The sequence below is a fragment of the Lacerta agilis genome, chromosome 17 (assembly GCF_009819535.1).
Source record: "Lacerta agilis isolate rLacAgi1 chromosome 17, rLacAgi1.pri, whole genome shotgun sequence".
Classification (NCBI taxonomy): domain Eukaryota; kingdom Metazoa; phylum Chordata; class Lepidosauria; order Squamata; family Lacertidae; genus Lacerta; species Lacerta agilis.
Window position 1 is genome coordinate 4,480,910 of NC_046328.1, and position 22,786 is coordinate 4,503,695.

Below are 22,786 nucleotides of genomic sequence, written 5' to 3' on the forward strand. Positions count from 1 at the left end.
TTTGTTTGTTTGTTTCTTAAGAGTTCCTGAGTCGCACTGGGCACAAGACTGCTTGTTTCCAGTAAAGTTCCTTGGAGATGGAGGAAGACACAAATGAAACGGAATCCCCTTCTCAGGGGACAAAACAATCGGAGGAAGCGACTGAGGCACCAAGAGAAGAGATGGAGGTTGTGGGTGCTGCTATGGACTCGGAGGCAAGTCCGCAGCCCCAATTTTCAGCAGAACCCATGGAAGTCACTTTTGACAGAGAGGCACCAGCACAGGCCTCCCAAGGTGTTCTCCCAGCAGAAACCAGCAGCTCTCCGACCCTACTGGAAACTTCCAACAACACAGCAGCCACCAGTTTACCTGGTGTAAGTATTCACACAAAGCATTTGTCATGGTGAGTCCCGTAAATCAGCAGAGGTGCCCCGGTGGCCCAAAGACACAGGGCTTTTTGTTCTGCAGTTGGGCACACAGCATGCAGCGTCCTAGGAAGATCACCTTTCATTTTGAAAGTCTAATAATAAAAACATCATGTTTCTAGTTCTCATGAAAGTATTGATAGACCTGGAAGTATTTGGAATATTGCCGGGTGGACACCAGAGAGCAGAGATTCAGGGCTTTGCAGTTTGGGCTTCTGCACATGAAATTGATAAACTATTCAATTTTTGCAAGCACTTAAAGCAAACTGAAAATGTATAACCTACAAAGGTCTTCACAACTGGGCACCCCCTCTCCCCACTCTTTTTCAAAACTTTGGCTTTGTGAGGGTGCTATCCTCAGAGGGTTATTGTTGCTTGTTCATAGGCAGGCAAGGAGACCAAAGTGGATGGCAATTTGCATTGAACTTGCAAGTGCCTATTTATAAGTCTGTAAGTGCAGATTTAGCAATGATTGCCATAACTTAATAGAAATACAAATTAGAATGAATTATTAGGCCATTTTCATGCATTTGCATGTACATATTATTGGTTCCCCCCGTTAATCTATTATATACTTATCTGTTTATCTTAACATTTGTACTCTGCTAACATTTATTTATTTATTTATTATCTATTTGTGTCATATGATTATACACCTTGATTGCAAAAAACCCCTCAAAGTGGTTTTCAAAAGGAATAAAACAATAAAATTATCAATAAAAACAGCTAAAACATTTTTAATAATCAGTGGTAATCTAAAAGCAAATAAAAACACATGTCAGCATTCTACATGTCTGGATAGAGTTCCCTAAAGAAAATTGTTTTTAGCAGGTGCCGAAAAGAGGCATCTGCCTGAGGTCAATAGCCAAGGAGTTCTAAAGATTGATTCATTACAGCTGCGAAACGAGCATTATGTGGCACCTGGGCCACTTCTGGTAGTAGTAGCAGCAATGATGATAATACTAAACCATCTCATGATAGTGGGGAAATCTAGCCAGGGAACTTCTGATGGTCAGGGTCAAGAGCTGTGTCCTCTCCCTTCTTTTGCCTCTTTGGACTGGACTTGGTAGTTTCAAAGAGAGAACAGCCCTCTCTGACAGTTTAAATAGAGAACTCTCCTCTGCAAAGCAGGGTGTTCAACCCAAAACTTTGTTTTGCTTCTTAGGAAATAGCGGCTAAGCAGCCTTCAGAGGAGGAAGAGCCCAGAGTCCCAGAAGTAGAAGACCAGACACTTGAGGAAAGAGCAAGCCCTCCCACCAGCAGCGAAAAGACTCAAGAGTCCCCCACCAGGGAAGCAGCAGCAGCAGCAGACCAAGGTGCGGGTCCTGCTCCTACTCCGGAAGCAGGGAGCGTGGCTGGTGCACAGGAAGGACGTGGCCTCATGCGCACCCAGAGTGTTGCCAGGAGAGAGGAAGCCAGGAGCCCCAGAGAGGTAGTGGGGAGTCCCGGAGAGCCCCTTGCCTCGGGACAAGCTGCAAGCTCCGCAAGCAGTGGTGGGCCTGTCAGTCCGGCCACAAAGGCCGAGGCCGAGGTCAGCCATGAAGTCAACGTTGCCCTTGGAGGCACAGGGCCCTCAAGTGAGGATGAAAGGGCCAGCCGTCAAACGGAGGTGAAAACATCCCAAGGAGAGAGTGGCCCTTCCCAAGCACCGACTGCAGCCAGCAGCCTGACTCCAGCTGAGGGGCAGGAGTCGTCCGCTGTCTCTTCGGCCCTCCCTGGCATGACATTAGAGGAGACCAGCAGGCCGCTCTCGGCGCACCCGCTTGTGAGTATTGCTCAGAAAGGGAGTGGCGTCAGTAGAACAATGGAAAGAGAGGCTCCACCTCCTTTCTGTCGTCTTACAGTAAAATACAATCACATCTTACGCACATTGAACTTGTGTGACTTCATGCATGCGTGATTGAAGGCCGGTCAGTTTGAATTCCACAAATTAAATGATGGCAAGGTTTTCACCGTGCGAAAAGAGCTCTTAAGCTCTCTGTCCTGCTTACTGGGACAGGCCGTCTCTGGAACTGTGGGGATGTTTGCACAACAAGATCTTGTGGGAACTCTGGCAGCCTTGTGAGATCTCACGAGAGCATTGCCAAGCCAGCAGGCTGAGTGGGCCTTGCGCACAAAATTCATGGTTGCATGCAAATTTAATTTACGGCATTTTTGGTCACAATATGTGGTGATTGCCACTTGGGGGGGGGGGGCCTTTCCACACTTTGCATTTAGTGCTGTGCACATTTTACGACAGGAACTCTTAGCATATTGCTGCTATGTGATGTGATTTGACTCATCATTTCTAACTCCCTTCCTCTGCCTCGCCACTCTCCCTGGCACAGCTGCTCTCCCTCCCCAGAGTTGCCAACAGGCAGCTCCTTCAGTTCCCTCCCATCACTGTCCTGCTCTGACCAGCCCCTCCATGATGCTTCCTTGGGACTCATTACTTGCACCAGTTGTGCCGTTGGGCTTACCTCAGTAAAAAATGTTGATGTTGGGGTGTGTTTGTGTGTGTGTATTTTATTTTATTTTTTTACTAAGCAGAGCCTCCCCCCTCTGGCTTTCTCTTTCAGAGTTTGTCTTGGGTCTTTGGCTATAACAGTGATCTCCCGGTTTTCAACCTGCTTGATGAAGACTACCGAGTGATCTTATACGTCTCCGCTCACATGGCCGTGATCCATGATGTCCTCAGGAACAGGCAATATCTCCTCCAGGTAGGGGTCAGTTCTGTATCAGTGCTGGAGAACCCATTTGTTCCCTCCTTTCCTCCTCCCATCAGGCCAAATGAGGAGGAGGCTTGAGGCAGATGGCAGTAGGGAGCAGCGCTGACCTGGTGCTGGAGGACAGAGCTGAGTGTGGCACGTGGCCTGTTCTTTTTGCTCTGCCAACTTGAGAGTCTTTTCTGCCTGAGGCACAGTGGCGTAGGAAGGTGGGGGCGGTGGGGGCGGTGCGCCTCGTGTTCCACCCTGGAGGGGGTGACACTCGGCGCACCCCTCACCCCGCGATGCCCAAGCCTTGCCCTGCTGCAAGCCTCACTCAGCTTGGCGACAGAGGCGAGGGGTGGGCCCACGAGCAGCACCCGGTACGGAGTGCGCATGTGCTGAATTCTGTGCATGTGCACTCTGTACTGGTCGGAGTGCACGTGCGCGGGATGCCACACATGTGCACTCCATACGGGGCTGCACGTGCACGGCAGCCTTACAAGGCTGCTGTGTGAATGACAGCCCATAGGTCCCCGTGCAAGTCCGTACGGGCTGCTGCTCGCAGACGGCAGCCTACGGGCTGCCGCTTGCGAGCGGCCCCCTACGGAGTGCGCATGTGTGGCATGCGCAGAATTCTGCACATGCGCACTTTGTTCCAGGTGCCATACAGGCGCCGCCCCAGGTCCCGGGGGGTGACAAAAAAATTGTCGCCCCTGGTACCCTCTGGGCTTGCTGCTCCTCTGCTGAGGCACAGAACAAGATGGCGCCCATCCCGTTCCGTGCACAGAAGCTGACTGATTGGGCAATTCAGATGCAGTTCCACACTGGTGTTGGGGCAGCCATCTTGTGCTACCCCTCAGGGAGCAGCCGGGCAGATTGCAGGGCACACACAGAGCTCTCCATCATCCCAACACCACTCCCTGGCTGCCCCATGCTAGGTTCCTTCCGCTAGTCTGCTGCCCTCAAGCACAGTGGAGGAAGTTTCCCTGCTGCCAGAGCATGTCCAGTCAGCTTCTGTACATGAAACTGGATAGGGCACCATCTTGCCCTGTACCACAGGTGAAAAAGGGTCCTGTGTTGGAAGGGTTTTTCCTGTTTCCTGTCTTGTTGTTTCAGCTGCTTTGCCCTTGGCGGCGCATCTTGCCTAACGGAGAGAACTGTAATCTGAAGTCGCCATGGTGAAAACTGAAGGGTGGAGGGTTTTACTGTAGACGACTTAATCCAGAGCACGTTTCCCTCTGGTGCCGCTGGCCATCGGCAGGGGAGGACCTTGGATCATATGGCGCTCTGTTTGAGGCCAAAATTTGTGGCCTCCAGCTCTCACGCTGCCTTCCCAAAGCTGGGCAAGCACTAACTAGGCTGGGGTAAGGACTCTAGGGCCCTGTCAGAGCCCTCACGCCTCTGTCCCAAAGTACAACGCTTACTAGGCTTTGGGAAGGTGCCCCTGCGCCCATGTAGGGGAACCGGGTGTGCTGCCCTAAGTATGCACCTGCCGTCGGCAGTGGTCCTGACATTCCTCGACAGATTACCCGCAAGGTTATGCCCGCAATAAAAAAAGGGTCCAACATTTAGCATACTGGCTTGAGGGAGATTTCCTCTCCAGGGCTCGCTCTCTTCCTTTGACTTTCCAGGGACACACAAGCAGCATTTCCTGCATCTGCATAAGTGATGACCGAAGGTGGATAGCAACAGCTGACAGAGGCCCCCAGAGCATGGTGACTGTTTGGGACGGATACTCTGCGTAAGCATCTGGTGGCGGAGGGTTGCTAACCATTTATTTCTGCGTTAGACCTCTCCCACATTGGCCTTGGCTGCCAATAGCGTTGGTGTCGTGACTCTTAAAACTTGGTGAGTAATTGGGCAGCCATAAAGTCAAGGTCTCGGCTGCATCTGCCCCACCAGGGCAAAAGTGAACCTGCTTCAATTTCAGAGCATTCAGTGTGTGCTGTGTTCTCCAGGATTCCTGTGCACACCATATTTGACAGCCACCCAGAGGGCGGAGTCTGCGCCATCGCAATTTCCCACGATTCCAAGTTTCTGGCTACCATCGGGGCTGGGGAAGTGCAGGTAAAGGAAGCATTTCCTGTGCTGAATCCTCTAGGGAAGCCTTTAATGTGTGATATTTTAATGTATTTTGATTTTTGTTGGAAGCCATCCAGAGTGGCTGGGGAAATCCAGCCAGATGGGCGGGGTATAAATAATAAATATTATTATTATGGAGGAGAGAAGTGAGGGGGGCACTCTCGATGGTGGGAGGGGAGGCCATGAACAATTTTGTTTAATGGGCTATAAGCACTCAGGAGTCAGGATTTCCCAGAACATGGATTGAAGAGATCCTCTTTGGGTTCTGGGGTGGGTCTTCCAAGGGAAGTGTGTTCTGGAACCATTTTTTTCCTGGAAAAAACAACACTGGGGTGGTATTAGAACAAGTATACACCCTTTGGGGTGAGGCAATCCTTCAAACAAACTGGTCCCAAGCTGTTAAGGGCCTCAGAGACTTAACAAATGGGCAGTCAGTGCAGGTCTTTGGGACAAGGTGTAACCTCCCTCCTGTCCATAATCGTGCTGACACGATGCCCAGTTAGGTTTTGTCCAGAGTAGTATGCCATGGGGGTGTGCAAGGTCTGTTAAGGCTTAGGAGAGTATGCCATTTTGTTTCCTTAAAATGCTTTCTTCATCACATCAGAAAGTTTGCATTTGGAGGTGGACCTCACCTGAGACAAAGCCTGTCTGCAGCGTAGAAATCCAGCCGCAGTTTGGCTTCCAGGTGAGACATGGGTTTGTTTTGTTTTATTGATGGGTGGGTGGGTGGATTGGATTTATATCCCACCCCTTCCCCTCCAGGGAGCCCAGATCCACAATTTAAAAGCCAAAACAAAGTAAGAGCATTTCATCTAAGAGCAACTGAGCAATCCTGCCGTAGTATCCTGTTTGTGGTGGTGAAGCTGTTCTTAGGATCTCTTAGATGACTCCTTCATCCTCCCCACTTACTTACTTTGTATTCAGCCTTCCCTCCATGGAGCTGTAGGCAAGGTACATTGGACCCCCCCCCGCCCCCTTTACCTTCTTGTCAGCCTGTGAGATAGGCCAGGCTGTGGCGTGCCTGTGGCCGCTGCATGAGCTACCTGGGGATTTGAGCCCAGGTCTCGCCATTCCAAATGCTCCATTCACTGCATCACACAGGCTTTTCTCGTTCTTTTTTTAAGCACCGCATATGTACGACTGAGATAGATGTGGACATTTGTGTGCGTGCACACACTATATTGATTCTGTGAACCCTTACCTGTAGAGACAACAACAATTCATCAGTGTAGCAGAAAAAAATCTGTGTGAACTGACTCTTAGTTAATACTTAGGCAACAGATTTCATTTAAAGCAGCCTTTCCCAACCTGAAGCTTTCCGGATGTTCTGGACTACAACTCCTATCATCCCTGCCCATTGACCACACGGTCTGAGTTGCGGTCTGAGACATCTGGAGGGAGGTATCCATTTGAGGAAGGCTGACTTAGGGGGTCAAACTCTATGTAACCTTCCAAAAGAAATTCTAAGTGCCATGAGCTGAAGTGTCATTATGCTGCTGCTGTCACCTCTGAGCTTGTTCTTTTTTCCAGAATTACATTGCCTTTAACTCCCGAGACCATAAAGAGCTGGTCAGCAACAGTAAAATTCAAGTCATCTTCTACATATGGGTAAGTTGGAATAAAAATGTCTGCCGTACTTTGGTATGTTGTTTTAGCTGGTAATATGTCCACGGGGGGTGTAGGTGTTCTCTGTTTTATGACTGCACAGCTCCAACACAGATATGGTCAGAATTCAGCCTCCTGGAAATCCCAGCCAAGGTTCAAGGCTGCCTTTGGCCTGGGTAGTGCCGGCACTTCTGAAAATGTTGGGGAGGGGCCATAACTCAGCTTTTGGTTTGCACACAGAAGGTCCCAGGTTCATTCATTAACACATACAATGCATTTATCCTCCGTTCATCAGCTGGCAGGGTTCCCAGAAGGCTTGTAGACCAACAAAAACAAGACACAGGCTCTGCCCTTGTTATATAAAGACATGGCACGAAAGGAAAAAGCGATGGGGAGGGAAGAAGAAAATGATGTTAGAAGATTCTTAGAATAATAAGCTTCCTGGAAATGGGCTGCTCACAGTGAAGTGGAGGGGTGGGAGACAGGCCTTGGTGGTGTTTGAGATTTGATTCTGTTTTTTTCCCTCCATGTCTCCTTAGAATGCCGACATCTTGCACTACCATGCTCCCATCCTGACAGATAAAGTGAGTATTGCATCAAACACCTTAGGCATGTACAGAACTGACCCCTTTGGAGGACCTTTGCGCAAGGTGCCCTCCTGCTCTTCCTCTATCTCACCTCCACTGTTGTTGTTTTCACCTGCTGCCCGTCGTCTTCTTCAGCATGGTGCCCCCCACTTGCTTGCCAGGCAGAGAGGCAGTGGGCAAGCAGGCAGTGGCATCTGTTGCTGCTGCTCCTTCTCAGCACCACCCATCAACTGGGGGTGGGGCTCAAATATTTTATGGGGAGGCAAAGGGACCGCAGCCCCTAGGAGTGGGCTCCTATGTTTTGTGTTATGGTTCTGCAGCAAGCAAATCCAGAGTCCTTCAGCAAAAGCAGGTGACCAGAATATCTGTGTGCAAACTCACCACGGCTGATTAGACACCCAGAGGCCAATTCACACAATTGGCTGACCCTGGCTATCTCCAGTCCAAGGCCAGTGTTGTAAACAGTTTAAAGACTTGACTGTTGGTACCTTGATGGCGCAATTAAACTGAAAGGAAACCTTTAACCTGGAGGGCATGTCATCCCATCCAGCCCTGCTGCTTGTATTCAGTCATTTGACTCATTCTGTTTTGAATGTGTAATTGCTGAACTAACAACAACAACAACAACAACAACCACCTAATATTTCTACCCCGCCCATCTGGCTGGGTTTCCCCAGCCACTCTGGGCAGGTTTCAACAGAACATTAAAAACTTCTCTAAACAGGGTTGCCTTCAGATGTCTTCTAAAAGTCGGATAGTTGTTTATTTCCTTGACATCTGATGGGAGGGCGTTCCACAGATCTTGAGGCTGGCGTGCTGCACACTCTGCCCACCAGCCTGCCCAGCCCAAGCAGCAGCAAACGGATTTTGAGGGCTGTGGCTGGGTTTGCGGAGAGCGGAGGAGGGCAAAAATACTCTGCAGTTGTGCTCCAGAGTATATTCTGAACCGGCAGCTCAGCACATTTTGTGCAGTGGGAACAAAGGGTTTTGTGCTGCTGGGAACCCGGAGATTAATAAGGATAATAGAAGCATAGAATTGTAGAGTTGGAAGGAACCCTGAAGATCATCTAGCTCAACCCCCTGCAGTGTAGGAATCTCAACTAAAACATCCATGACAGATGCTCACCCAACCTCTGCTTAAAAACCTCCAAGGAAGGAGAGTCTACTACCACAATCCAAGGGTGTCTGTTCCACTGCCAAATAGCTTTTACTGTCAGAAAGTTCCCTCTCCTCCCTCCATTTTCGTAACCTTGAGTCAATATTTATTTATTATTTATTAACTGCATTTCTATCCCACCTTTTTCTCCAAAGAGCTCAAGGTAAGTCTGGCTCATCCATGAGGCGAGGCGAGGCGGCTGCCTCAGGTGGCAGGATTCACAGGGGCAGCTGGTCTGGCCTCATAGGAACGTGTCACCCGCTGCTGCCAACACAGTGGCAGCGATGGCTGTGGCACACGCTTTGAAGGGTGGATCTGCCACCTCCTCGCCAGCCTCTTGGCAAATAGGAGGCATTGCTGGTCTCTTCCTACCCTTGTGCCCAAAGTAGAGCTTCACTCACCCCTTGTTCCCTGGCGGGGGGGGGGGGGGAGGGTTTCCTTTTGTGGCTCACTTCAAGTGCCAAAATGTCTTGGCTTGAGGTGGCATACATGGTTCTCCTTAAGTCCCCACAACAACCCTGCAAGGTGGGTTAGGCTGAGAGGCAGTGACTGGCCCAAGGTCACCCAGTGAACTTCATGGCTGAGTGGGAATTCGAACCCTGGTTGACCCAGATCCTAGTCCACCACTCAAACCACTACCTTACATTAGCATATGACAGTCTCTCCTCCTTCCTCTCTTCCTTTCTAATGTTTCCCTCTTTCCTTCTTTCTTTCAGGAGTGTCGTAAGGGTGTGGCCTGGGGTCTTTGCCCTGGTCCTCAGAGCTCCTGCCCACTATCCTCCTGCCTTTAAAAAACAAACAAACAAAACCTTGTTTATAGGGCTCTTGAACATACTGCTAAGTGCAGGGGCCAACAAGCCTTCAGCCACACAACATCACAATTGGCTCAGAGGCTTAAATTTGTATTTTCACATAAAAGTTAGCATATGCAGTGTTTTGTGCAAATTGTGCCCTGTGCCTATGCCCAAGTCTTCCTTCCTTCCTCTCTTTCTCTCTTCCACCTCTCCCCGATCTCCTTTGTTTCTCTTAGTTATATGGATGAGGCAGAGGAGCTGTGCTCGCTGTTAGTGCAGCGCTGGGGGTGGGGGTGAGAACCACTGAAAACACACCCACCCATACTGCCCTCTCTTATTCTCTGGTAGGGACAGGTGAGGAATTTGCTTCTAATGCAAGTCCACTTAATTCACACTCCCTGAAACAGTATGCAAACTGAAACAACGTGCTTGTGTCTGAATTAGGTGATGCAGTTTGGCAAGCAAAAACCTCATATATGATGGCACACAGGGCACAAGAACGTGTATGTTATTGGAAGTGATGTGCAAAATGCGTTGTGTTGGCTTGCAGAAAAGTGTCCATTGGGAGGATTGTGCAGGAAAATGCAGCTGTAGAATTTTTAAAATAAAGATTCGCCAACTGATGCGGAAGTGGGGGTACAAACTGAACTTAAAATTGGAAAAAAAGAGAACTGCAGAGAGAGCTCACATTCTTCTATCTCTGCTCTCTGCCACTTGTATGCATTTGAAAGCTCTTCTGTAGCTGGCTGCTTTGTGTTTTGCTTGGTGGCGAAGGGCATTTTTCCCTTTCTCCCTTCTCCAGTCATTCAACAAGGTCGTGGGGATCTTCTGCCAGACCATTTTCCACTTCAGCACTACGCAAGCCATTACTGGGACTATGGAAGGGAAGCTGGTGGTCTGGGATGCCGTTTGCCCTCCCTCCAAGTCTTCTGCCGTGCACGTCAAACCCTACAACATGAAAGCCATCAAGCTGGTGCACTTGCAGCGGGATGGGATCACAGTGCTGGCCACCACAGACAAGTGAGCAGCTTATCTCTCAGGTTTACATATCACATCTGCCTTGTCGTCTGGGCATCAAGCGACCATGCTAGATCTTCAGCCATGAGTGCATCCATGGAAGACCAGCCAGGCCAAGTGGAAAATCCACAAAAGTATTCAGCAGATCCTTAGATTCCATATGTCTCTGGGAGAAGGCCATCTTAACAGGCCCATCCTGCCCCTACAGGGGCGGGGGGCGGAACCTGTCACCAATAGCCCCAGTTAGAGTTGCCAGACCCTTCAGGGCTGACCTGAAGCCTCGGGGCTTGCCTGGCCCCCTCCAGGTGGCAGGAGGAGGGCTTGAATCTCGGGGTGTGTGAGAGAGAGGGACCTTAATTTAATGTAATGTAATTTATTAATTAGGAAGACAACGTGTGCAGCTTGCAGTCATCAGCTCAGCAGTAGCCAGCTGCAAATTATTGGATTGACTCTCAGGGCACGGGGTCTGCCCTCCTTCCCTTGTTCTTCCCCTGTCCCATTAACCCCCATCTCTACACATATTGCACAGACTTTCCAGGGGCCACCTCTATGACATCACTGGGACCCCATGACATCATCAGGGGGTCTCAGGTTTGGGCCCTGAAATCTTAGGGTCTGGGATGCTGCTGAGCTAGCAACCCCAGCCCAAATGCAGCCTGCCACTCTTCTGATCCGATTCACCCCTCCTTCCACTGCTGCGTAACTGTACTGTATTTAGTTTGGCTGTCATTTATGGGACACCTGGCGAGTGTTAAGAGAAGTTCCCAAATCTTACCCAGCAGAGGGCGCTGCTGCATTCGGGAACAGAGAAAAGTGCAAAAGCAAGCGATGGATTGCAGACCAGCTCTATGAGAAGACCAAGGCAGCACTAGATGTGGTTGCAGGCCAAGCAGCTGCCCTGGCAATGAAGACAACATATTATTTATCACAGGACCTGCTCTGTCACAAGGGCCAGAGCTTCAACATCTGTGACATGGGCTCCCTGGAGGGACTGTCTGAATTGCTAACTGAACCCCAGAGAGCCAAAGAGTCCCAAGAAACATAGTTTAGTGCAGGGGTCAGCAACCTTCGGCTCTCCAGATGTTTCGGACTACAATTCCCATCATCCCTGACCACTGGTCCTGTTAGCTAGGGATCATGGGAGTTGTAGGCCAAAACATCTGGAGAGCCGAAGGTTGCCTATGCCTGGTTTAGTGCAAGAGGAAGGAATTGTTTAGCCAAATTCTCTTACTTCTCTGTAGTTCCACTAACTGATTGCCAGCAAATTTCCCCCTCCCCTTGGAAATAAATATTTGCAATGAGATTTCCAAAGCACACCTCCTCACCTGCCTCATTCAAAACAAGGCCTGACCAAAGATGTTTTGCTGCCTGAGGTGAAGGAAGAGATGGCAGCCCTCACTCCATCCCACCTACCAAAACTGTTGAATTTGGCCTCAACAATGGCTGCAAGATTTTTGTCATTGTCTTGTTGGGCTGTGTGTGTGATGAAGGGGAACCATGCCGGGGTGAAGGTGTCTTCTTCTGTTTGTCCCCGTGTCAGTTTCAGGTTACTGGTTAGTTTTTCTAGTAGGGCTGTTTCCCATACTACTTGACACCAAACCCTACTCATATTAAGTAAAATAGAAACATCGTCACCCCACCCCACCTATCCCCCCATCCCACCCACCTCTCTCCCCCTTTTCTTCCTAATGTCTCAACAACAAAAACTGATTTGTAAAAATGTTAAACGGAAAAATACAGACATTGCACTACCTTTGTAAATCAAGAAAATCTTTAATAAAAATATTTTAAAAAATGGCTGCAAGACGATGCCCTCTTCCCCAAGTGGTGACATTAAGCTGCTGGCCAGGCAATGCATCTTCTCAGACTTTGGCAGTGTTTGCCACCCCCACCCCCCTTCCTAATGACAGGGCTGGCCCTCAAAGGATAAAAGACAGACATGGTCTGAACAATATACATAATAGTTAGAATATAGAAAACTGCCCTATGATGAGCCAGATTATTAGTCAACCTAGCCCAATATTGTCTACACAGACTGGCAGCAGCTCTCTAGGGTTTTGGGCAGGGGACATAGCCACTGGGGATTGAACCTGGGACCACCTGAATACAGGTGCTCTACCACTGAGCTATGGCTTTTCCTATCTACTTTCAATACTTGGTTGAGGTAGAGTTCTTTCTGATGACGGACATTGGTCCTGATAATAATGATGCCCTGTGCTCCCTATTTTGTGGCCCTTAGCTGCCAGTAGAAGCCATTCACATTATGTTTGTCCAGATTCTGACTCTGCAGGACAGAGTGAAATGTCTACAGCAGGCAGCAGATGCAGAGCTGTATGTGTCTTGCACCCTGTTCTGCCTCCTCTGAGCTGGTGTGCTGCACTCAGGTATGGCAGAGGTGCTCCCCACTGCTTGCCTTCGACATTCAGCTGCAGTCTTGCTGACTTGGATACAGATAATGGGTGCCAAGGCATTGTGGGACCTGAGGCGAACCACAAAATGGCGCCCCTCTCCCTGCCAGGGAAGAGGGGATGAATGAAGATACTGTATACACCGGTAACAAGGTGGGCGGTAAAGATCTACATCAGAATCTGCTAACCTGTGGATCTTGCCACCTGAGGCACTCACCTCACCTTGTCCTTTGCCCCAGGAAGCAAAATGTCCTCGGTCCACCCCTGTAGCTAGGTTTTTCTTTTAAGAGGCAAATCCAGAGCAATAGTATATTACCTATTTTAGGTTTTAATATTATTCTTTGTGGCCAGTGGATGGCAGGTCTCTACATCAAATTGATTTTCCTTTCAGGAATTTTGTGACCTGTGATGTGAAAGGCCATGTGAAATTCTATGATGGAGACCTGCAGCTGCTTCACTGGTACAGCCAGTTTAAACTGGGATGCATCCGATCCATATCCTTCTCCAAGAAACCGATGTGTCCCGTGGACACCACCAATTTCCCCACTTCTTCCACTTTAGCAGGGCTTCCCTTTATTGTCAGGTGAGAACTGAAGAGAATCGCGTTTGGTCCCACCCTGCAGGGCTATTTTCTACTCATGGTGATGTTCTCAGAAAAGCTGCCACCACTTAAGGCCATCTGTGCAGCTCCACATTCATTTTCTGTGTATATATCAGTCACAAAGAAGTTAGTTATACAATGAACCATATGGAAAAACTGAGACCAATGGTAGAAATAATCATATTCACTGCCTCAGCATGTTACTCTGGATCAGGCACAGGCAAACTCAGCCCTCCAGATGTTTTGGGGCTGCAATTCCCACCATCCCTGACCACTGTCCCTGCTAGCTAGGGATCATGGGAGTTGTAGGCCAAAAACATCTGGAGGGCCGAGTTTGCCTATGAGTATGAATCAAAATTCAGTTTCTTTTTCATGGTGCAGGAATTTTGTTATTTCCACGGCGGATGCGTTGGTGATCCACGTCAAGACGGAAGGGACGAAAGTCAGCAAGTGCCTAGAGGAGCCCAAGTACGCCGTCCATGCCATCAGCTGCCACCCAAGCAAACCTCTCATGGCCAAGGGGAGTTTCTGCGGGCTCCTGAAAGTGTGGAACTACAAGATCAATAAATACCTCATTAGCCGAATCTTTAAGGGTGAAAGTATCCAGAGCCTCTGCTATGACTCCAGTGGTATTGATCCATACTCCTTCCTTTGCAAAAGGCAGCGCTGTAGCTACTGGGGTGGGGGGTGGGGGGAGGCTAGCCAGGCTTTTTGCCCCATGTGAAGCCTCCAAAGGGGCACCATTGAGGCTCCAAGCCTGTTTGTGCATGCAAATGCCTGGGTGCGGGTGTGCCAAACTGGGTCTTTAACCTGGGTGAAATAAAGCCTAGTTTCGCCCCTGCAAAAGGAAGTCTGGGGAGATTTTTGGCAGGGTGGGGTGTGTGTAGGGTTCGTTTCCTTTGAAGGGAAGGGAGAGTTTGAGTCTCTTGATGCCTTTGCAATATTTCTTTACATCCTTAAGCAATGCTAGTTCTGTCATTATAGATCCTCAAAATCAGATCGACTCTTTCTGAGGAAGATTCCAAGGAAGTGGCCCCATTGCTGGCCATTAACAGTGGTTTTTGTTTGTTCTTATTGCTTCCGCACCAGCAGTTTTTTTTTTAAATTTTAAATTTTAATCCTTTTAATTCACATTTTAAAGGAAACATTATTTCTAGCATTCTTTCTGTTGCCCTCCCATAATTTTTCAAACCTGATTTGCAGAATTGAATAATAATAATAATAATAATAATAATAATAAATAAGTGCACTTCAGGGCCAAACTACTGAGCCTTTGGGGGGCTACTGTGCCTTTAATCAGATGCTTCTTCCTTGTGGAGTCTCCCCCTATCAGCTTCCTGTTCAGCATAGCTGAGGAATTGCTCTTTGAGTTATCTGTTCCCTGTGGAGGGATGAAAAGTCGGTTCATTGGTGATGGCTCTATCTCTTGAACAGAATGCAAATAAGAGTCAGAAGTCACAAGCAGGCAGCTTTTAATTAAAATTGCTGGACAGGAATAATGTCTTAGATATCCCTACGGAAAGATCTTGTCCTTGCCAATACAGCATTATATTAGTTGCCACGAGGAACCAACATTTTAATTCTTTCCCACCTAATTTTGAGAAACCACCCTCTCACCAGTAGAAAAAGATGTTGCCTTATACCGGCCATCACTGACTTGGTTCCCTCCAGAGGTTTTGTGCTGCAGCTCCCGCCATCTTAACCAGCACAGAGCTAATGATGGTGGTTGTCCAAAACATCTGGAGTAAGCCAGGCAGGGGTCAGCTGCCTTAGATCATCCAATCTTACTGGGATGAAAAGTTTGCGGAACAGCTATCTCTCCCATGCTTTTTAGGTTCCTTATTGGCAGCTGGATTCATTGATGGAAGTGTTTACATTTTGGATTCTATGTCTTTGGAGAACGACTGTCCAGAGCCTTTCCGATATTCCAGCACTCCCATCACTGTCATGAGCTTCTCTCCTGACTCCCAGTATCTTGCGACTGCAGTGAGTATCCCTTCCCCTTACGACGTGTGAGTCATGTAGCGCTTTATTCCTACAGAAGCATTTCTTGCATCTCCCTACAACACAGAAGCAGTCTGAGGTAATCTACTTCCCCGGAAAATGGAGTCAATGTTTTACTGCAAATACAATTTGGCCCTTTCCTTGAGGGGTTCAGAGCAGGGTCCATGGTTCTCTCACCCTGCCCCCTTGCCCCCATTTTATATTCCTAACAACCTTGCAAGGTAGGCTGAAAAGGCAGATAGTGACCGCAATGAGCTTTCACGGCCAAGAAGGGATTTGAAGCCAGATCTCTCCATGCTGGAAGCCCAGGGGCAGGGCTACCAGCCTTGCCTGCCGTTGCCACAGGTTCCGGGTTCAAACCCCGATGGCATCTCCAGGTAGGGCTGGGAGGGACCCCTGTCTGAAGCGCCGCTGCCAGCCCGTGTAGGTAGTACTGAGCTACACAGAGCAGTGGTCTGACTCAGTATAGGGCAGCTATCAAAGTCCAGCGCTCTAAACGGCTGTGCTGCTGTGGCAAAGGAAAAACGAAAGGAAAGAGAGAAATGATTCATTGATACAAAGTGGGGTTTTTCTTTAATTGCCTTTCAGGATGAAAACATCTCATTGAACCTTTACAAACAAACCATGGTTGAGGGGAAGAAAGTCTGGGACCGCCTTGCAGCCTTGCACTCCCACTACAAGCCCATTCGCACCATTCTCTTTGGGGTTCACTTGGACAGTGATGAGCCTTGGCTCTTAACTCTTGGCGAAGATCGACTCTTGGTAGGTGCTGTGAGCCGGACACAGTTTCTGGTCATGCTGAGCTGCATAGAGATGTGTCAGCCTGGAGAGGTTTCAGAGCAGAGCCATTGCAAGCTGGGGACCAGGGACTCGGGAGGTCAAGTCAGGTTGCCCAATGGCCATGACTGGCCCCCACTCTGCAACTTCAGCCCTGTGGAGGTTCAGCAAGGGTTGAATACCAAGCTCATTCCACCACACATTCGGTCAAATGCACCAGCATTTCTCCTAATGCACACATATTAGTTTGCAGTTTTCTTAATACATACCTTTTTGCAAAGCATCATTTCCTGTCAGGAGCAAGCCAGCAGTAAATCACACCATGCAAGTTGGGAGTTAACTCTTTATTAGCAGAAACAGGATCTGCGCAGGATTCTAGTAGGTCTTGCCCCCATGAAGCAATTGCTGAGGCTGAAGGCCCCTGCCTCCCTGGAGCTGCCTAAGTCCCTTCATCTTGAGGTTTTTTCCCAAGCAATCGGGGACTGGACTCAGCTATACAGCTGCAAATAAAACATTTTAAGTACGTTTTAAGTGCAGTATACAATGTGACACCAGATGGTGATGGTGAACCTTACGGAAAACTCAATATAACATACTTTTCTGTGTATAAGACGAGCTTTTATGACCGAAAAATGAGGTTCAAAATTTAGGCTTGTCTTATACACGGGTAGTGCTGAGGGGTGTGTGTGAACGGTTTTTTGGTGCAAGCCTGAGATTGTAAACGGCGATTTTTGGCATCTCCCCCCCCCCAACAATCAAGCGGCCAATCACAGCTTAAAAACTTGTGCTTGCGCTTCGTTCTGGCGGGTGAGCAATTTTTGGCATTGGCCGCTTGATTGTTGTGGGGGGAATGCCGACAATCGCTCACCCGCCAGAACGCAGCACACAGCTGCTTGCTTCGCAGCTGCCTGATCGCCGCCATTAGCCCTCCTGCTTGCCATTGCGGCAGCCAATAGACAGCTGCCCTTTTCGCAGCAAGCTCCTGCAATAGGCAGCTGTCTGTTGGCTGCCGCAGTGTCAAGCAGGAGGGCTAATGGTGGCAATCAGGCAGCTGCAACGCGAGCGGTTGTGTGCTGCGTTCTGGCGGGTGAGCGATTTTCGGCATTCCTCCCAAATAATCCTCCCCAAAAGCTCAATCCCCCCTATTTTCTAAATTTTGAGTCCCCAAAAATAAGGGGCATCTTGTAGATGGGGGCGTCTTATAGACGTAAAAATACGGTACTTTTTAAAAAAAGGCATTTTCAGAACTTTTTTATATGTGTGTAGATTCCATCACTGTGTCTGTGTGTCGCCGATCTCTCATCAGTCCTTTTCATGCCTCTTCTGGTTCTGGGAGACAAAGTGAGATGGGAGATTGTTGCAGCAGGAGGGGGAGACCCCGTGACTCTTCACCAGCCTAACTCCTCCCCTGCTGCAGCTTCTACCTCTGATTCTGGACTTCTCTCTGCCACAGACTCTACCAGCTCACTAAGCCCAGTTACCTCCTCAGCTTCCCAGTCTTCCTCCTCCTCCCAGTCTTCTTCCTCTTCTCCCTCTGACTGCTCATCGTTGTCCCACCACCAGTCCCTGGGCTCTGAGCCTTCTTTCCTTGGAGATTCCTTTGGGGGTTCCCCAGCTTGCTCCTCCCACCATTCCTCTTTGTCCAACAAATCCATGACATTTCCCTTGTAAGGATGCATCATGGTATGTTAGTTTTACTAATCTGTGCATTTTCTTGCCCGCTTTACTTTGGTGCGTACATTTCTATACACATTACTTGGCTGGAGAACTGCATTATGAAATCCAGAAAAGTGCAAATTTTGAAGGAGGGTTCTGTTGCAGTTTGCCTATTGTTTCAGAAAATGTAAATTTGCTAGATTCACCTTTGAGCGTTAACTGGATCGAATTTATCTCACATCCCTGGTTCTCTCACATCCCTCCACACCCCCAGTGGAGTCACTTTCACACATTCAGCTTCAGGGAACCAAGTGATGGACACAGATGTTTGGACACCCCCCCCCCAATCACTGGGTCTCTGTTACCTTGTTTCCAGGTAGAATATGACCTGGAGAAGAGTGTCAAGAATGAGCTGGTTGTCATCCGAAGGGACCGCATCGAACAACACGCCGTCCCCAAGTGCATCGCCTGGTACCCACCTCTCACCACGGAATATTTTTTCCTCACTGCCAACGATCAGTACAAAATGAAAATGTATAATGTAACCACAAGATTGTGCAGGTAACCTGGTAAACCTCTGGTTTATTTCTTCCGTGTCTCCTGCAATTATCCCACTCCTATCTCCCTGTAAGTGCTGTATCTGTGTGTCTTTCCAAGTGCAACTCCAGATAACCAGGATCATCTCGCCACCTGCACTCCCACCAATGCACTGTTGCACAAAGCTCTGTGCGGAAATGGCCCCACCTCAGCTGCAGTATCAGCCCTGCCACCTGCTCATCTGCAGTCTTCTTGAGCTTGACCTCCTCCCTCTCCTGAGCTACAATGTCTTATCTCTGGTCCACCTGACCTTTCATAGCTGCTTCTGAAACACAACCCTTTCCTTCCTGGTCACACAACTTGCTGACGACTAGCTTCCCTGTGGACCCTGGTACCTTATCCCCCTAGTCTGAGGAACCTGAGGTCTATCAGATGTTGTTGGACTCCAGCTCCCATCATCTCTGGCCACAGGTTCCTTTTGCAGTGCTGAAACTCCTTCCTCCATTAGGAGGTCTATGGGAAGATACTGTAACTAGGACTGTAAGCTTTAATTTGCAGATAAATCAGCTGAAATTTCAGTTGATTAATCAGCAGGAGCCCATTGTTATCATTAGGGAGGAAAGTGCAGAGCACATGTTTACATTTTTATGGAGGCACTTTAGTGCAAGGAATGAAAAGCAGGATACTAGGCTTTGCCTACCCTTTCCTTGTGGTAAGTTTATCTTTATTAAGTTGTAGGTTAATTTGACCTGTCTCCAAAAACAATGCATTCTATACCCAGATATGCATATATTTATGTATATTTAATAGATTGGGTAGAACAGGGGTTACCTGAGAGAAACTAGTCTGTGGGGAATGAAGGGGTGGCAAAGATTTATCAGATGACCACGATATAGGATTTTAATATACGTGGGGCAATCGCAAATATGTTTTTGTGGGGGCGGGGAGAAGGTGGGATGCCTGATATCCTTCACTATCCTTAGGTGTGATCCCTGGATTAATTTGTTAAAGGTCAGGTGCTCAAGAGCTCCTGTTGTTGCTTTGTTTATTTTAGAAAGACTGTTGTGGGACCAGCCTATGGCTCCCCCCTGGAGAAGATTCTGGTGCTTCCACTCACAGAGGAACATGATCCTCAGAGACGGTACTTGGCCTACATTACAAAAGACAAGGCAGGTGAAGGTCTTTGGACCAGCCCCATCCTGAATCCCTTTGAGGCTTGCCATAGGCTCCCAATTCTACCTCTGCCCTCCTCAAAAATTAGGGAGGCTTGCAACCGACATTGGCGAACGGTCAGGAACAGCCGTGGGGGGTTGAGCACATTATTGTACACAATCCCAGGCACAGGCAGAGTTGTATAGAACAACCACAAAAAGTGCTACAAGGCACATTGCCGTGATCTTTCGTCTTTATTGTAAACTACCGTACTTATTTTTGTCCATATATTGCTGTCAAAGTCATATGCTTTGAGGCACATGGTTGCGACATCCCAGGTTCTCCCAACCCAGTCTGCTCCTTTTTCAAAGCCAGTATGGCAGGGAATACCCAAGTCTTCTGGCTTTTGTTGGCCTGTTGCACGACTCCAACTGTCCCCTCAGTTCCTGAACTGCTTGCAGATGGCCAAAGAGATGTGGCAATCTTCGGCTGCCCTTGGTAAATTCCTCAAAGAGGTCTTCTTGCTCAACTTACCTGCTGTGGTGGGAACAGCAGTTGAGAATTCCTTGGCCTTAACACCAAGGATGGGGGAATCTGTTATGTACTGAGTTGAATAGGATCCAAAACGCAGCAGTCTGGTTGGTCCTAGAACAATAGGATTCAGAATGCAGCAGTCTGATTGGTCCTAGAACAATAGGATTCAGAATGCAGCAGTCTGCCCCAATCCGGCTCCAGGTGGAAGTGAATCCGCAGCCTGATAGGCCCACAGGAGTATTCCAGAATTAGCCAATCACGTGGGGCCCATTGTGTAAATAGTGTATATAAAGCAGACGTTTTGGGGAAACTTTCATTCCTTGCTACTATGAGCTAAATAAAGAGCATGAAATCCACACTTGACTCCGAGTATATTTCAGAATCCCTGCCCTTCTGTATGTAGAATTGAATTCTAGAATTGTAGAGTTGGGAGGGGACCCTGAGGAACATCTAGTCCACCCCCCTGCATTGCAGGAATATGCGGCTGTCCCATACGGCGACCGAACTTGCAACCTTGGCATTATCAGCACCACGCTCTAACCAACTGAGCTATTTCTCCATGTTGGACTCCAACTCCCATCAGCCTCAGCCAGCCCGGCAAGCAGCCAAGGGTGATGGGAGCTGCAGTCTGTCATCATCTGGTGGGCTCAAGGTTCCCCATCCCTGGTGTACACTCTAGGCTGCGGAGTGGGGAGGCAGACTAGGTGAGTCTTTGGGGAGAGTCACATCAGGTTTTCTGCATTCTTCCCTAGGTCGGCCTGCAGATACTGCCCATAGACGGGAACCCACACAAGTCCTCAGCTTTCATTTGCCACCCTTCAGGCGTCACCAACTTGGAGTGCTCCTACGACGGGTGCCACCTCTTCACGGCGGGCGGTAACGACTTAACTGTGATGAAGTGGGACATTAATTTAGTGTAAGTCACAGCAGAGTTTTCACTTCCCCTGATCAATGCCGGGATGGCCAGCAAGGTTGGACTTGCAGAGCAAACCACTGAAGGGCTGGGAGGAGGGAAGCAATTCAGTTCGACTTAAGTTTAAAGGGGGACTTAACTAATTCACATTTATCGAAACACAGCCATCCTTAAAAATTTTGACTTCTCCAGATTTTGCAGTGCAGTTCTACAGTTTTGTGCACAAAAATGTAAATACAAGGGTAAATTGTGCATTAAAATGCATGTCTTAATTAAAATACATATATTAATTTCAGTTAGAGGGAAATGATTACCGTGTGTTTATTACAAGAAACACACAAAAAATGCTGATGAGGACTTAAAAATTATTTTAATGCAAACTGATGTGGAAATGTGGAGAACTATATTTGAAAAAAAGAGAATCTGGGAGAAATTGACAGACACCCCCCCCCCCCCGCCACACACCTGAGAGTGCTTTTGAGTGTGGGTAAAAGGCATTATCCCAAACTGGCTGCGATGCAGGGCTGGCCCCATCTATTTACTTATTTTTTGTTTGTTTACTAAATGTATATAATGCCCTTCATCATAAGATCTCCTCAGGGCAGTTCACACAATAAAATACAAGATAAAAACACAGGTGAATAATTGAAACAAAACAACAAAACAATAACCCTCCCATTAGGCAAAGTGAGGTGGCAGCCTCAGGCCGTGGGGGCAGCCCCCTTGCTGATCTTTCCTGAGCCTCTACTCCTGTATACTACACTGCAGGAATTGTAGGATATTTTCAGCAGGTTGTGTGTGCTATGCCCGGGCATTCTGGCTCCCGATAGGTGGTTGGATTACAACTCCCATCAGCCACAGTCCACATGGCCAGTTGCCAGGGGTCATGGGAACTGAAGTCCCACAACATCCGAAGGGCCACGGGTTCCCTCTCTGCACCCTGCTTCAGGGCATCTGGCTAGCTAGCATCAGAGCAAGCAGGAAAAATACAATTGCAGTGGGACGGCTGTACTAGTAATATTTTTTCCACGTAGGTGCATACATGCACACTCTTTGTCTATGTGACTTAATCGGTTGGAGGTCCAGCCTGAGCAAGATTTAAACGAAGGCACTAGAATATAAATGATCCTTCTTTGTAATTGTTGGCTGGAGTCCAGGCAGTTTTGAACGGCTTTGTAGTTTGTTTATGGAGGAAAGAGCTTTATGGGCTAATTAGTGGTTTACTGCTGTCTTTGGCATCTTCTGTGTGTCTGCAATATTTAATGTCCAAGTTTAACTTAATTATATAGAGAAGCATCAAGCATTTTGATCGCAGAAGCCACAGCCTCATCCAGGGTGCAGGCGCATGGATCAAAATTTATGCTGCTCTTTGAGGTTGAAGCAAGAGGAAATATTGGGAATCACCCTGTGCATGCATGACACCAAGCCATGGTTTGTTTTAACTATAGTTTGTTCAACAAGCCACAGACAAAGGTGGGCAAAGGTTTCTTTCCCCAATGCATGGTTTGTTTTCCAGCTTGGCAAATGTCTGGGATGGGGCACTCACCAAACCATGGTTAAGCATGGCTGTTGGTTAAGCGTAGGCAGGACTAGAACAACAACATATTGATAGGGAGAATAAATTTGCAATAAAGCAGGGCAAAATACCATTGCAATTACAAAGTACTTCAGCAAGGCTTGCAAACAACCATCCAAAAATAATTTGTAAGCCTTGCTGCAATTTACACTTTGTAATTGCAATGATTTTTTTTTGTCTAACTTGAGCTAATGCTGGGACCATGTGCTGATTTATTGAATAAAGCTTTTGGGTTTCCTGAAGCGAAGAGTGGGAGCCAGGACAAGTGGGTTCAGGCTAACTAGAATATGCGTCCT

General features: G+C 48.2%; 1 protein-coding gene across 1 annotated transcript in view; it reads left to right on the forward strand.

Annotated features, from left to right (window-relative positions):
• The window catches only part of CFAP251 (cilia and flagella associated protein 251), a 32,034-nt gene continuing 9,248 nt past the window's right edge, over nucleotides 1–22,786 (forward strand). Inside the window, exons 1-16 of the mRNA XM_033136090.1 lie at nucleotides 1–194; nucleotides 1,570–2,169; nucleotides 2,963–3,103; nucleotides 4,723–4,832; nucleotides 5,050–5,158; nucleotides 5,778–5,858; nucleotides 6,704–6,781; nucleotides 7,318–7,362; nucleotides 10,118–10,335; nucleotides 13,132–13,323; nucleotides 13,723–13,970; nucleotides 15,176–15,327; nucleotides 15,934–16,107; nucleotides 18,155–18,339; nucleotides 19,370–19,484; nucleotides 20,754–20,917. Coding sequence (XP_032991981.1) covers nucleotides 78–194; nucleotides 1,570–2,169; nucleotides 2,963–3,103; nucleotides 4,723–4,832; nucleotides 5,050–5,158; nucleotides 5,778–5,858; nucleotides 6,704–6,781; nucleotides 7,318–7,362; nucleotides 10,118–10,335; nucleotides 13,132–13,323; nucleotides 13,723–13,970; nucleotides 15,176–15,327; nucleotides 15,934–16,107; nucleotides 18,155–18,339; nucleotides 19,370–19,484; nucleotides 20,754–20,917 — 2,729 coding nt within the window. The 5' untranslated portion in view covers nucleotides 1–77. The remainder of the gene's footprint in view (nucleotides 195–1,569; nucleotides 2,170–2,962; nucleotides 3,104–4,722; nucleotides 4,833–5,049; nucleotides 5,159–5,777; nucleotides 5,859–6,703; nucleotides 6,782–7,317; nucleotides 7,363–10,117; nucleotides 10,336–13,131; nucleotides 13,324–13,722; nucleotides 13,971–15,175; nucleotides 15,328–15,933; nucleotides 16,108–18,154; nucleotides 18,340–19,369; nucleotides 19,485–20,753; nucleotides 20,918–22,786) is intronic.